The 16,453-nt window shown below is 34.6% G+C and overlaps 1 protein-coding gene across 5 annotated transcripts in view; it reads left to right on the top strand.

The window, feature by feature from the left end:
• NELL2 (neural EGFL like 2) overlaps positions 1 to 14,615 on the top strand; it is a 447,696-nt gene extending 433,081 nt beyond the window's left edge. For all 5 annotated transcript variants that reach the window (XM_055246787.2, XM_055246786.2, XM_055246790.2 and 2 more), the window contains 3 exons: positions 998 to 1,174; positions 2,686 to 2,910; positions 13,906 to 14,615. In XM_055246787.2, the coding sequence (XP_055102762.1) occupies positions 998 to 1,174; positions 2,686 to 2,910; positions 13,906 to 13,956 (453 nt within the window). In that variant the 3' untranslated portion in view covers positions 13,957 to 14,615. The remainder of the gene's footprint in view (positions 1 to 997; positions 1,175 to 2,685; positions 2,911 to 13,905) is intronic.
• Positions 14,616 to 16,453: the final 1,838 nt, after the last annotated feature.

The following is a 16,453-nucleotide window of genomic DNA, read 5'->3' as shown; positions in this document are numbered from 1 at the left end:
TTAATATAACATAACACTTCCATTATCTCAAATGTTGCCTATGTTCTTTCCTAGTTAGTCCCACAACCCTAGATTCAGGCAAAAACTGCATCCAGACCCTATTGATTAAATTTGTATTTTCTAAAGCCTCATATAAATGGAGTTATATAGTATATACTATATTGTGTCTGACTTCATTCTCTCAACATTATGTTTTTGAGATTCATTCATATTGTTACCTATATCTGTAATCCATTTCTTTTTAATACTGAATAATATTTCGTTGTATGGATATACCAATGTATTTATCTATCCACATGTTGATAAAATTTTATTACTAACCATGCTAATTTTTTCCTAGTCACAATATCATGTTTGAGTGACTGCATAAATAAAGTCAGAATGAACATGCTATGATCCAAGAGTGAAAAATGTTTATTTGGTCTATATTTCAGTTTTAGATAGGTATTCTGTCATATGTACCTAGTTATAATAAATGCTCAAATTATTTTCGGATGAATAATATTATGTACCAAAAACTCAACTGTCATAAAAGAAATTGATAACAGTTTATACAAAAACATAGGTTTTAAATACTCCAGAAATTTAGTAATATATGTGTTATTAACTATGAAATATTAAAACACATATCCTCAAACAAAACAAAATTTAGTATGCAACTTACCATACTAATATACAAATATATACTTATATATAAATGAAGACATTTATATACACAGTGGTTATTTTATGCTGGTCATTTCTGAAAAAAAATATTTTCTGGTCATTTGAGGAGTAGTATGTGGAAAGGAAACTGAAAATCCTCCAGCTTAGATGATTTCTTTGTGTTAGCTAAAAAAAGAAATGTTAAAGAAAATTTATTATATCGGATAAGCAGTGTGAATTATTTCAGCTTCTGAGTTACCCTCTGAAATGTGTGTGTGTGTGTGTGTGTGTGTGTGTTATTGTATTGAGCAATGGAGGTTTTTGGTAACTGCTTTTTTTCTTTTTCATACAGAATGGATTCGTTATGTGTCGACGGATGGTCTGTGACTGTGAGAATCCCACAGTTGATCTTTTTTGCTGCCCTGAATGTGACCCAAGGCTTAGTAGTCAGTGCCTCCATCAAAATGGGGAAACTTTATACAACAGTGGTGACACCTGGGTCCAGAATTGTCAACAGTGCCGCTGCTTGGTAAATTTAGCTACACGAAGTGGAAAGAAAATTTAGGCCCAGAATCTAAATAGGGAAGCAACCTCGCCCTCCCCATCTGCCAATACCTAGCACCAGGCCACAGTGTTGACAGTTATAAAAAGTGAGCCTGGTTAGGATGATGAGGTGATAGTTACACGATCACAATCCAAGAAGGAATATTCTGAGGTAGATGTGGTATAAGGTGTTGAACAGTCTTTCACTGACAGTAAGGTATGTCTCTTTCAGGAGTGTCTCGATAGCTCAAAAGAAGAAAAGACTCTCCTAGTTTCTCCATTCCTATCCAGTTTAGGCTAACTTAAAGACAATTATTGATAGAACAGTGGCATTCATAAAAAAAAATACTCTTTTTTCCAAGTAGAACTTTTGTTAACCCATTTCTATCAATTATGTTTAGACTTAAAAAACAAAACAACTCCCCCTCCCCCGCCCCGGCAAACTTCTAAAGATTGTTCTTTTCAATGCTTCTGGTGGGCACCTTGTTTCGCACATAATATGGATATGCAATAAATATGTATTAGAATTGAATTTCTCTATATATTTATAAAACTTTTACTAGAAACAATAAGTAAGAAGAAAGTAATGACTTGATCAAGTCTTTTTTCAGTTGAACGATTTTCTTGTTTCTTTCTAGTGGTATAAATAAAAAGGAAAATTGGTCTATGTGTCTTTATAGTGGAAACTTCCACAGAAGATGCTACTTTTAAAGTTATGGCCAGTTTCTTTCTATTTGTGTGAGGTTATTTTTAAGGCAAAGCTTTTTTGTTCCTTCCTTTTTATACTTTCAACCCAAAAATCAATGGAAAGAGCAAGGTCAGTTTCTGTGCCTGAAGGCTGCTTTCATCTCCCAAACCATGAGATTCAGAATTATGAAGAAAATAGGAAACAGGTGGGAACTACATTTTTAAAAAGATCCAATTCACACAATTTTCCTGTGTGGAATTAAAAAGGAATGAAATCAATTCCTAAGGTTTGTTTCTTTTATTTTTCATAGTCTCTACACTGAAAAATATATAAATGAACAAAGAAAAACCATCATATTCCCTTCATATTTTAGTTTATTTTCTTGTAAATGGACAAAACATTCTTTATGCATAAAGGAATGAATAATAGGTTAGAAAAAATAGCAAAAGAATGAAAAAGGTATCACATGGGCAAAAACGTTAAATAGAAACCTCTCTCCTTTGTCATGGGAAAGATAGGGGCATGCACATTTTATTGTTTTAAGATAAGTGATTTTTGCTTTTGTTTTATTGGTGTTATTTAAATCCTGAAGATTATTTCAAAATCAAGCTGCAATACAGAACTCATCATTCTGATAGGGCTTTTGTATTAATAGATTCCCTGAAAGATTCATGGGCTTTGTAGATCTAAGTTTAAATATCAATCAAATAATTGAGTATTCAGTAAACACTGCTCATCTGCTTCTTCCTGGCCTCCCTCCATTTCCTCCTCCCTCTCCCTCTGCCCTTGCACATCTGTTTTCCTTGTAGCAAGGGGAAGTTGATTGTTGGCCCCTGCCTTGCCCAGATGTGGAGTGTGAATTCAGCATTCTCCCAGAGAATGAGTGCTGCCCGCGCTGTGTCACAGACCCTTGCCAGGCTGACACCATCCGCAATGACATCACCAAGACTTGCCTGGACGAGATGAATGTGGTTCGCTTCACCGGGTCCTCTTGGATCAAACATGGCACTGAGTGTACTCTCTGCCAGTGCAAGGTAAACCCCATTAAATTTAAATAGTGAGCACATTGCCAGCTGCACCCAGGGCTCATAGATAATAATATGCTCGACCTGGACAATAGGAAGGGTTTTTTTTTTTTTCTGTTTATTTTTCAAACATCGGTGGGCGGAATGCCACTCAGCTCTATTAGTTCCAAGGCTGTCATGGGCATCCCTCGGATGTATATTCAAGGATAGTGCATGGACTAAAACCAGAATGATCCGTTATTTATATCACCAGCATAGAAACAAGCTACTTAAATTGTCCTAGGTATCTAACTGTACACATCTTTTAAAAAAGCTGAAACAACAAACCTCGTGTTTCTTCTTTCATGATAGGAGACAATATTGTTTTATTGATTTTTAGCCGGTTCTTTTACAAGGTCCGTAAGATACATAAGCGAAGTGGATTTATTACATTTTCCAAAGTGGAAATCAATATGGCAAAGATGGGCATATTTCTTGGTTTGTTGTGGTCAGTTACATTGAGTTGAAAAATTTAAGATCTGTTTTTTACAGTTGGGGAGAAACCATTACAAAGCTCTTTCTCCTTATTCTCATTGGAAAATAGAGCTCTGTGCCTTTTGCTTCAATGAGAGCACAAATACGATGAATGTAGGCGGAGCAAATAGAGTTTATAGATTAGTGACAATGTTGGAAGCATTCTAATTTGATTATTATTTCTACAAAAATTTAATTTTGTGGCCGTTACGCTTTATAGTCATAATTTTGTAATCAACACTAAAACTAAATAAATAACCTGAAGGCTTAACAGTAACAACTAAATAGCAGACGTGTCAGATTTTTCTCAGCATAAAATAGCCAGATATCTGTAACTGCTCTGATTTTTTTAAGTGAGCATTTCCATTTTGTAATTTTTTTCCTACAGAGCAATTTAATTCAGATTCACTTACTACAAATTCTTACCAGAGCAGGTTGAAGTAACAGGACAAAGAAATATAAAATGCTTTAAGCTTTGCGATGCCATTTTTATCTATTTGAAGCTCAAATTTCTAGTTCTTTTCAATCAATGCAATTTGTCAATCAAGCAGAGCTTTTTGAGTGAACATTTACTGCTGTTTTATGAAATGCATTAGCAAATTTAAAAGTTACTATTACTAAAAGTTACTAATAATGTATATGCAATGTTCCTTTAATATATATTTAATATGTGTATACTTAATAGTGCATATCTTGAAACTTAGCACTAATGACTAACAGGGAAATACTTTCTGACATTTAATTACCAAATAGAGTTGAGTCCTCTTACACCCTTAATCTTTCTGTGAGATTATTCTTCTGAGCAATAGTGACAAAAATATATATTGAGTGATGGACAAAAATGAAATATAGCACAGATGGATATTTCCAGTAAGAAAAATGCATACAGTAATAGTCAGGAAAACAACTCAGACTGTTTTCTGGGGTAAAGAATTTGAATGAGGCCGGGCACGGTGGCTCATGCCTGTAATCCCAGCATTTTGGGAAGCCAAGGTGGGCGGATCACAAGGTCAGGAGATGGAGACCATCCTGGCTAACACAGTGAAACCCCGTCTCTACTAAAAAATACAAAAAATTTGCCAGGCACGGTGGTGGGCGCCTGTAGTCCCAGCTACTCAGGAGGCTGAGGCAGGAGAATGGCATGAACCCGGAAGGTGGAGCTTGCAGTGAGCCAAGATTGTGCCACTGCACTCCAGCCTGGGCGACAGAGCAAGACTCCATCTCAGAAAAAAAAAAAAGAATTTGAATGAGTTTGTCATTCACTACCTTATAAACAACTACTATAATCTCTCAGCTCTTGATAGGAATATATTCCAGAAAGTGTATTTTGATATTAAAGTCATTTCTTTCTGTCAGATAAGTACTGATTCATAGAAGTTACTATTAGATACTATTTTCTTTATCTCTTGTTATTAAATGTGAGTCATAAAAATATGCTCAGTTTTGTCAAATTTATCTCAAATACTCATTTTTATTACATTTATTTTGTGTTATTTTGAAAAAGTTTATGCAAAACAAGCTTCAGGTCTTGCATTAGAGGTGAGCATTCTTCACAATTTAGTACTTTGAAAGCACTATTTTATTTATTATGTCTCCATTCTACTCTCCTCTGAGTTATTTGTTTCTAATTGATAAATACACACTGTGTGGGGCATTGTGCTGGTACCAGGTGTATAATGATAAGCAAAACCAGACACAGTCACCCCTGGAAATTATTCTCTGTCAGCTTATTATCTGGCACTCTGTTGTTCAATATGCTAGTCAGTAGCCACATGTGGCTATTTAAATTTTAATTAATTAAAATTAAATAATATGAAAATTTTAGTTTCTTAGTTACACTAGCCACATTTCAACTGCACAAAAGCCACATGTGGCTACTGGCTGTCATATTAGGTAGCACACTGTGTTAGGCCATTCTTGCATTGCTATAAAGAAATACTTGAGACTGGGTAATTTACAAAGAAAAGGGGTTTAATTGGCTTACAGTTAGTTCTGCAGGCTGTATAGGAAACAGTACCAGGGTCTGCTTCGGGGAAGGCACTTCACGTGGCAGGAGTGGGAGCAAGAGAGACAGAGAGAGAGAGAGAGAAAGAGAAAGTAGTTGGTGGGTAGGTACCACACATTTGTAAATGTTGCCTTTATCTATCAAAAACTACAAACTTCAAGTTGTGCCAGTGGACCTCTGTTCTAACATTAGAATAGATAACTCGATCTATGGAAAAAATACCTATAAATGAGCAATATTAAAATAAAGCTTTTAATATATGATCAGGACTTTGCAAATCAGTGGAGGAAGAAAACATTATTTCACAAATAATGGAATGACTAGATAACAATTTGAGGGAAATAACACACAGTTATAAAAATTATGTTACGTATCAAAACAAATTCCACCTGGAAAAAGTGTTAAATATTAAAATAAATTAAAATAAAATATAATTAAATAGTTATCAAAACTCCAGCAGGGAGATACTTTTTAAAATTTATCAGTGATAAAATATATCTCAAAGAAAAGATTAGTGCTTTTATAGATACATAAAATTAGCAAAAAAAAAAAAAAGTCACAAGTACATACTAGAAAAATAGCTTCAGCAGATTTGATTTCTTTGTTAGATTAAAAACATAAACATTAATAAGAAAAGCCCTTACTGCTGGGTGCAGTGGCTCATACCTATAAACCCCAACTGCTCAGAAGGCCCACTTGAGCCTAGGTGTTGAAGGCTGCAGTCAGCCATGGTCATGCCACTGCACTCCACCTTGGGTGACAAAGTAAGACCTTGCCTCTAAAACTTTTTTAAAAAACAATTATTTCCCCCATAAATAAATCTGCAAAGGATAAATAAACAACTCACTAAAAAAGTACACCTACTAAAATAAAAGAGGAAATCATTGAGCCTTTAAATAATTGAACCTTAATTGTAAACTAAAATTATAAATATTTTCACATACTATAGTAAAAAAGTTTCTCATAATAATTTCTAACGCTGACAGAAATATACTGGAATTATTATTTTTGTGCACTGTTAATATCATTAAAAAACACACAATGCAACACATACTATCCACACCCCCCATACACACACACAAATATGTTGTTCTCTTTAATCCCAGGTCTGAGAATCTAACCAAAAGAAATAATCTAAAATATAAAACAAACTATATACATGCCAATATCCATCTCAACATTGTCATACAGAATTAAGGAAGAAACTAAAATATCCAACAATAGAACAGTTAAATAAGTCATAGTGACTTTGTATACAATGAAATTATATGATGTGTTATACTTATATAATATATTCTAATCCATATTAGAAGATTATATATTATTATTCAGCTGTTGAAGTAATCACAATGCTTATAATAAAAATTAAGATAAAAATATTATGCACGTTGTGCACATGTACCCTGAAACTTAAAGTATAATAAAAAAAAAGGACTGGTCATGATAATAATGAAAACAAACAAAAATATTATATATAATTACATATACACTTTAACTACAAAAAGCTGGAAAATAAAGGAAATGGACTCTATTAAAACATTGAAATATTGATATTAATAGGATTAAAAATATAAGTGTAGCTGAAAATTAAAAGTTGACTGTCTTCTAATCTTGATTTTCAAAGGTTAGCATGAAGAGTGGCAAGGACTTCTTTAACAATAAATATAGCCAAAAATAGCAGGGTCTCAAGGAAACTTATTTTACTGTGTCACTATATAAAAATAATTACTTTTTATAATGAGTTTTGATGGTAGGTGCTTATTATTCCTAGTAGTCAGACTGAGCTTCAGTGAGTCACTTTTATTTTCATTTTTATCAAGGTAATATTTATTATAGTGAAATTCACAGTTAAGTATATAGTTTGATGAGTTTGATAAATCAAAATATAGAATATACCCAACACTCCAGAGAGTGCCTTTGGATCCCCTTTCAGGTAATACCTACTTTCAGTAGACAACCTTAATTTTATTTCTTTGTAATAAATTCATTTTGCCTGTTATAAAATTTGATATAAATTGAATTACACAGCTTGTACTCATTTATATCTTCTGTTGAATTGACCATTTTGTTGTTATGTAATGTCCCTCCTTATCTCTAGGAGGGCTTCTTGACTTGAAATTAATTTTGTCTGATATTTATTTAGCCACATAGTATATTGTTTTGTTCATCTACTTCCAATCTATCAACAGTTTTATATTTAAAGTGCATTTTTAATAGATAACGTATTGTTCTTATTTTTCACCTAGTGTGAAAATCTGTATTTTATTAAAGTGTTGTGTTTATTTACATTTAATGTAATTTGTGACACTGATGGATTTAGGACTACCATTTTGTCATTTGTTTTCTATTTGTCCTATCTATATTTTATACACCTGTTTATCCATTCCTGCCTTCTTTTTCTTTAATAACATTTTTATTTTATTTAAATTGTTCTATTGGATTTTAAACTATAACTTTTCATATTATTATTTTATTTGTTGTCCTAGGGATTATAATATATATCATTAACTTATTATATTATAATTATAGTATTATACTACTCATAGAAAATATAAGAACTTTGCAACATTATAATTTTATCCCCACAGCTTTTGTGCTAAAACAGTAATATATTTTACAACTCTGTTCACTATAAATCCTACAGTTCCATGTTATTATTTTTGCTTTAATAAGTTTTACGTCTTTTGAAGAAATTAAGAAAAGAAAAATGGTATATTTTATATTTATTCACATATAGTAATCGCTCCTTTTTCCACAAGGGATATATGTTCCAAGACTCCAAGTGGATGCCTGAAACCACAATAGTACTGAATCTTATTACACACTATATATACTATGTTTTTTCTATACATACCTACAATAAAATTTAATTTATAAATTAGGCATGGTAAGAGATTGACAATAATAACTAATAATAAAATATGATAATTATAATAATATACTGTAATAAAAATTATGTGAATATGATCTCTCTCTCTCTCTGTCAAAATGTTTTATCATACATTTTACTCACTTATTTGGGCCATGGTTGACCACAGGTAACTGAAACTGTGGAAAGCTAAACTGCAGATAAGGAAAGACTACCGTATTTACCATTTCTGGTACTCTTCATTTCTTCTTATGTATTGGAGTCTCCATCTGGTTACATTCCCTTCAGCTTGAATAACACTCCTTAGCATTTTCCTTATTGCAGGTGTGCTAGTAACAAGTTCTTTCAACTCTTATTTATCTGGAAGTGTCTTTATATTTGAAGAATATTTTCACTGGATATAGAACTCAGGATTGACAGATTTGTTTCCAGAACTTTAAAGGTGATATTCTATTATTTTCTAGTTTCCATTGTTTCTGATACAGTGATCATTTGTTTTTTTATTCCCTTGTATGCAGTATTTCTTTTTTCCCCTACTTTTTCCTTTCATGATTCTCTTTGTTTTTAGTAGTTTGACTATGAAGCACTTAAATCTAATTTTTTTTCTTTTTTTTTGGTCTTTATTTTCTTTGGTGTTTGCTGGGCTTTTTGGATATCTAAGTTGATGTCATTTCACCAAACTTGAGAAAAGTTGAGCCATTGTTTTTTCACATACTTTGTCTGCCACATTTTTTTCTCTCATAGTTTTCTGAGACTCCAATTAAACATTCGCTTAGATGGTTTAATTATCCTAAAGGTCACTAAAGTTCTATTTTTATTTCAATATTTTTGTCTTTGTTTTATGGATTGGATAATTTCTATTGCTTTGTCTTCAAATTTACTGACTTTTTCTTCTGCCATCTCTAATCTGCTATTAGGTTCATCCAGTGAATCTTTTCATTTCAGATATTGCATTTTTCAGTTCCAGAATTTCCACTTAATTTTTAATAGTTTAATTTCTCTGCCAAGTTTTACCATTTATTCATTCATTATGACTGTATCTTTTTACATTTTTGAGCATATTTATGATAGATACTTTCCAGTCTTTGCTAATTACAACATCTGTATCATCTTCGAGTCATTTTCCATTCACTACTTTTTCTCTTCATTAGGAGCCACATTTTCCTGTTTTTCTTCACATCTATTAATTTTTATAATATATTGGATATGATGGATGGATGACATGTTTTATAGGCCATAGGTTCCATTGGCCTCTTGTGAAGACTATTTTTGTTCTAGCAGGTTGTAAATTATTGGCCAGTAACCTAGCACTTATTAGAGGTTGGCTTTACACCAGTTAGGTGGGTCTGTTTCAAATTTACCTTTAGTTTTAGCATGAATCTCTTAATCTGTAGGTATTGTTTTACACCTAATCATGGCCCTTTTAGGCCTTCAATGGAAAGCTTGAATTGTTTGGTTTTTCCTTTTATGTTTGGTTGACACATAGTGGTTGCACATATTTATGGAGGTCCAGAGTGTTGATACATATGTACAGTGTGTAATCATCAGGGTAATTAGGGTATTTTTTACCTCAAGCATTTATTACTTTGTGGTGGGAACATTCAAAATCCTTTCTTCTAGATTTCTGAACATATACAATAAATTATTATTCATTATATTTATCCTACAGTGTTTATAGAACACTAGAACTTATTATTCCTCCTATCCAGCTGTGTAATTTTGTATACTTTAACCAACATCTTCCTATCCTCCTCTCCCCTATACTCCTCCTAGCTTCTGATAACCATAATTCTTCTTCTATAAGATGAATTTTTTAGCTCCAACATATGAGAAAGAACATGTAGTATGTATCTTTCTGCACCTGGCTTATTTCACATAATGTCCTCCAAGGCTCATTCATGTTGTTGACAATAACAACATTTCATTCTTCTTATGTCTGGATGGTATTCCATTGTAGATATATGCCACATTTTCTTTGTTCATTTATCTGTTGGTAGACATTTAGGTTGATTACATATCTTGGTGATTGTGAAAAATACTGCACGGGGGTTCAGATATATCTTCAATAGACTGATATTTTTTTCCTTTCAGTAAAAACCCAGTAGTGAGTTTGCTGGATCATATGTTAGATCTATTTTAGTTTTTTGAGAAACTTTCATACTGTTTTTTATAATGGCTATACTAATTTACAGTCCCACCAACAGTGCACAAGTGTTCCTGTTTCTCTGCATCCTCACCAGCATTTGTAATTTGTTCCTTTTTAATAAAAGCTGTTCTAACTGGAGTGAGATGATAGCTCATTTTGGTTTTGACCTGCATTTCCCTGATGATTAGTGATGTTGAGCATTTTTAATATATGTGTGGGTCATTTGTATGACTTCTTTTCAGCAATATCTATTCAAATCCTTTGCCCATTTTTAATTGGATTACTTGCAGTGTTTTGCTGTTATTTGAGTTCCTTGTACATTCTGGATATGAGTCTCTTGTCAGATGAATAGTTTGCAAATATTTTCTTCCATTCTGCAAGTTGTCTCTTCATTCTGTTGATTTTTTCTTTGCTGTGCAGAAGCTTTTTAGTTTGATATAGTCTCATTTATCTATTTTTGTTTTTGTTATCTGTGCTTTTGTGTTCTCACCTATAAAATATTTGCCTAGACCTGTGTCCTGAAGCATTTGTCTTCTGTTTTCTTCTAGTAGTTTTATAGTTGCAGGTATTAATACTACATGTAAATCTTTAATCCATTTTTAGCTGATCTTTTGTAGGTGGTGAGAGATAGAAGTCTAAGGAAAACTTAAACTGTTTATCAATCCTTTATATCTTAGAAGGACACAGATTTGACGCACTGCTTCAGTGAGCAGCATCTGAAAGCTCTTCTCATATCTTTCAACCTTCAAACTGTGGCTGTCTTGATTTTCTCTTCAGAATTTCTTTTGCAACTCAAAGATCAGCCAAGGATTTGAAAGGAGTTTGTTTACTGATTCACTTCTTCTTTTATAGATATTTCCCCCTCAATTTCCAGCCACTCTGACAACCCCCAAGCTGTCCTCTGACACCTCAGTGAGATTGTGGCTTTCTGCTTTCCTTATAGTTATCTCAAGCTGCACAGATTGGGGAGTGCCCTAAGGGGAAATACCAAGTGAAAACAACACTCACACAGTACATTTTCCCTCTTTCAAAGATTGAAACTGCTGTGGTGTCTGCCTGACACTCTCCATTGCTTTCAATTGTTATTTTTGTATTTTGTTCAAACTTTATAGTTGTTATCTATAGGAGGGTTAGTCTTATATAAGAAACTATGCTATCAGTAAAACTGGGACCCAAGTAGGATATTTTATTAGTTGTCCATGCTTCCCTAATTAAGGAGCTGCCATTGATATGGTTTGTAGAATCCTGTTATAGCAGAACATATCCATATGGAATAAGCAACATACTCCTGGAAGATTTTAGAAAACAAAGAATCCCTTCCTAAGACATACTTATGGGTGCAATACTAATGGTTTCTTCCCCATAGGGTTTTAATGCTAATTGCACATACTCAGTGATGGAAAGTTTCAGAAATTCCCTAATTATATTTCTGCTCCAAAGCCATATAATTTGAGGAGCTGATATTCCCAGGAACTTGTACACCCATCACTTTATTGGGCCAATGAATTAAGAAAGATCGTGTGACCTGGTTATGGTCAGAAAACCTGTGCCTCTGAGCCGGCACCTCGAAGTGGCCTTTGTCAGACAGGAGAGGCAAAGGTGGTTCCAGCCTGGGGCATCTTGGAGATTCTGGGGCACAGCTGAGTTCTACAAGTCTCAATTGAACAGTTCTGTCTCTAGGAATATGTTAGGGGCTGGAGATATGATGACAAAAACTTTAAAATGCCACTAGAGGTCTAAGAAATGGTTGAGTCTGTCACTGCCAGAATATGAACTCAGCTTAATAAGTTAGAAAAGATGCAAATAAGTTAAACTGATGATATTCTTCTTGGATATATACTGGCTTTTTCCTCATTGGTGTGCTTTAGCAAAGGCTAGAGTATCAAAATCTTTTCAGGTTTCCTCTTATAGAAACAAAGACACTTTTTATTTTTATCATATTAAAGTATAATGCATTTCAATCATCAAAAGCCAATTTTCTGAGAGAAACTATATAATGGAGGATGTATTTTAGAGTCAGGCTAGCCTGAGTTTTAATCCTAGCTCTACCATTTACTAGCTGTGTGATTTTGGACATGATATTTAAGCTTTCTGATCTTCAGTTTCTGAATCTAAAACGTGTGACTATTAATAGGAATCCCACTGGGAATGCTGTGAGGTTGAAATTAGATAATGTATTTTAAATGCCTGGCAAAGTGTCTGACACAGAGTACACACTTAAGGAGTGGAGGGATATTATCACCATCACGGTTTTAAAAACGATATTAACATTATGGTATCAGTTAGCTGGTTGAGAAAAGTAAGAGTGCAGGGAATCAAAAGAATAGGATAGAAGGTTTTTCTTCTTGTACAACACTATATTGTTTTGATACCTTATATCAAAAACTAATTATGCATATCTGGCCCTTTCCTGCCTATTTATCCTATTTCATCACCACAGTTTTCTTCCCTAACTGAAAATTCTTACCCGAAGCTTTTTTTCAGTTTCTTAACTACACAAAACTCTTCTCATTTCAAAGCCTCTCCTTATGCTGTTCCCCGCGCGTTTGGCCACCTTTTCATGCAGTCTCCAGGTCTCGGTTTAAATATCACCTCACAGAATAGTCTACCCTGGACACTGACTAAGTAGCTAGTCTTTTACTAATCTCACACCACCACCTAGTTTATTTCCTTTTGTCTTAGTCAGCTCAGGCTGCTGTAACAGAATACCATAGACTGGGTGGCTTAAACAACGGCAATTCATTCCTCACAGTTCTGGAGGCTGAGAAATTCATTTCTCACATTCCAAGATCCAGACCCTGGCAGATCTGGTATCTGGCAAGGACACACTTCCTGTTTGCAGATGGCCATTTCTCATTGTATCACATGGTAGATAGAGAGAGAGGACGCATGTGTTCTCATCTTTTTATAAAGGCACTGATCCCATTCACGAGTGCTCTACCCTCATTCACTAATTACCTCTCAAAGGCTTTACCTCCTAATACCATCACACTGGGGATTAGGATTTCAACATGTGGATTTTAAGAGGATGCAAATATTTAGTTCATAGTACCTTTCTAGCACTTTTCACAATTTTTGATTGTATGTTTGCATGGTACTTACTAGTTTTCTCCCCAGATAAACTGCAAACCCTGCTCTGTGAGGGTAGTGACTATGTTTGCTTTATTTATTAATATACGTAGTGCTTACGTAGACTCAGTACATATTTTGCAAATAAATAAAAGAACAAATGTGATACAGAGGATGCCAATGAGTAAATAAAGCCAGTTTATGACTTCCCACAAATACAATGGGCATAATAATTGAGTCTGCAATAGTAGAGTCATAAAAAGTGATTGGGCCATTGAATTTTTAGGAATGCAGAAATAAATTATACAGTTTTATTTGTAAGTACCAATCAATAAATGTGATCATTTACTAATGGCTTAAAAATTCATACTCTGTTTTTCTTTCTACTTTTTTTTAATCTAGAATGGCCACATCTGTTGCTCAGTGGATCCACAGTGCCTTCAGGAACTGTGAAGTTAACTGTCTCATGGGAGATTTCTGTTAAAAGAATGTTCTTTCATTAAAAAGACCAAAAAAAAAGTTAAAACTTAAATTGGGTGATTTGTGGGCAGCTAAATGCAGCTTTGTTAATAGCTGAGTGAACTTTCAATTAGGAAATTTGTGGAGCTTGACAAAATCACAAAAGGAAAATTATTGGGGCAAAATTAGACCTCAAGTCTGCCTCTACTGTGTCTCACATCAGCGTGTAGAAGAATGGGCTACAGTATACACCGTGACATCCTGAACCCTGGATAGAAAGCCTGAGCCCATTGGATCTGTGAAAGCCTCTAGCTTCACTGGTGCAGAAAATTTTCCTCTAGATCAGAATCTTCACGAATCAGTTAGGTTCCTCACTGCAAGAAATAAAATGTCAGGCAGTGAATGAATTATATTTTCAGAAGTAAAGCAAAGAAACTATAACATGTTATGTACAGTGCACACTCTGAAAAGAAATCTGAAACAAGTTATTGTGATGATAAAAATAATGCACAGGCATGGTTACTTAATATTTTCTAACAAGAAAAGTCATCCCTATTTCCTTGTTTTACTGCACTTAATATTATTTGGTTGAATTTGTTCAGTATAAGCTCGTTCTTGTGCAAAATTAAATAAATATTTCTCTTACCTTATAACACATGTGAGTCTGAGTATCTTGTTTAATATGTTCCTCTTTTCCACAGATGATTCACTATAAAAATTACATTCTAGTTCTGCTGATGGTAAACTCCTGCTATGCTATTTCTAAATTGAAAGTTGCTATTTCCGGCCGGGCGCGGTGGCTCACGCTTGTAATCCCAGCACTTTGGGAGGCCGAGGCAGGCGGATCACGAGGTCAGGAGATCGAGACCACGGTGAAACCCCGTCTCTACTAAAAATACAAAAAAATTAGCCGGACGTGGTGGCGGGCGCCTGTAGTCCCAGCTACTCGGAGAGGCTGAGGCAGGAGAATGGCGTGAACCCGGGAGGCAGAGCTTGCAGTGAGCCGAGATCGCACCACTGCACTCCAGCCTGGGTGACAGAGCGAGACTCCGTCTCAAAAAAAAAAAAAAAAAAAGAAAATTGCTATTTCCAAATTTCCAAATTGGAAATGATATGCCTAATAAGAGATGTGATGGATAACTTAGTTCTTCCTCTCTAGATCCTCAGTCTCACCCTTTCTACCCTGCTGTGCATCCTGGGGTGGCTGACCTATACGGACCCTAATAGTGGGTTCCTTTTCCTCTTGATTCTTTTTTTTTTTTTTGAGACAGAATCTCGCTCTGTCACCCAGGCTGGAGTGCAGTGGCGCTATCTCGGCTCACTGCAAACTCCGCCTCCCGGGTTCACGCCATTTTCCTGCCTCAGCCTCCCTGGTAGCTGGGACTACAGGCGCCCGCCACCGTGCCCGGCTAATTTTTTTTTGTATTTTTTTAGTAGAGACGGGGTTTCATCGTGTTAGCCAGGATGGTCTCCATCTCCTGACCTCGTGATCCGCCCGCCTCGGCCTCCCAAAGTGCTGGGATTACAGGCGTGAGCCACCGCACCCGGCCTCCTCTTGATTCTTGTCTGGTTTCAAATTATACTGCAGCAGGAAACACAGCTGGCATATTAGGAAGAGGTCAAGTTTGGATATTTATTCTGCTAGCTCCCTTCCTGCCTGGCCACTGCCATGATTTGGTGTGTCACCTTACTGAAGGCTGTATCTCTTGAAAGGTACTCCTCTCTGTCTCACTGCCCGCCCCAGGTTCTGATAACTTCTACTATTTGCAACTTCTGGCTTAGGGATATTAACAGCTCTGGCTATTCTGTCCCTGGGAGGTAACTGTTCAATCTTGTTTTCTCTATTTCTAGGCATATCTTTATAAATGGTCCCTTTGTTATACTCTTTAATTAGCCAGCTTGAGTGTGCCATCTGTTTCCTGCCAGGATTCTAACTGATACACATAAGGAGAGCAGTATGTGAGGTTGAGAATGTCTTCAAGAATTGGTCCTTCACGTTTGGATATAAAATTTTTTTAAATCTCAATGTTAAAAGAGATTATGATATTAATTACTTGTTAAATTTTTTGATGCACCAGAATCTCAGAGGGGATAAAAGTAAACATCCTGAAACTCAATAAAGGAAGCTAATCCAATATTGCCCTGTTATGTTTTACACTAGGGTGAAAAGGAAATATAAGTATTGTCAAATTAATTTTCGATGCATAGAGGCATTTTTTAAAAAAAATTAAAATGAACACAAGGTGACCACCGCAAGCTACAGAAATGATAAAATGGCTTTTAACTGTTCACTCACTATTGCTATGGAAACAACCTAGCACGAGCTGAGTTGAAAGATAATTCAAAAATGTCTTCATACTTTGGCATGGTAATATTTACTGAATGTGTAAAATCACGTAGCTATATTCCCTGAATTTATCATAAATGATTTTTCTGTAGCCTTTTTATATTTAATTTAATTTAATTCAACAGAGCATAAGGTTTATTTTTT

Source organism: Symphalangus syndactylus, chromosome 17, assembly GCF_028878055.3.
Source record: "Symphalangus syndactylus isolate Jambi chromosome 17, NHGRI_mSymSyn1-v2.1_pri, whole genome shotgun sequence".
Taxonomy (NCBI): Eukaryota; Metazoa; Chordata; class Mammalia; order Primates; family Hylobatidae; genus Symphalangus; species Symphalangus syndactylus.
The sequence above is the reverse complement of the archived record's forward strand: the minus strand, read 5'-3'. Positions and strand labels throughout refer to the sequence as shown.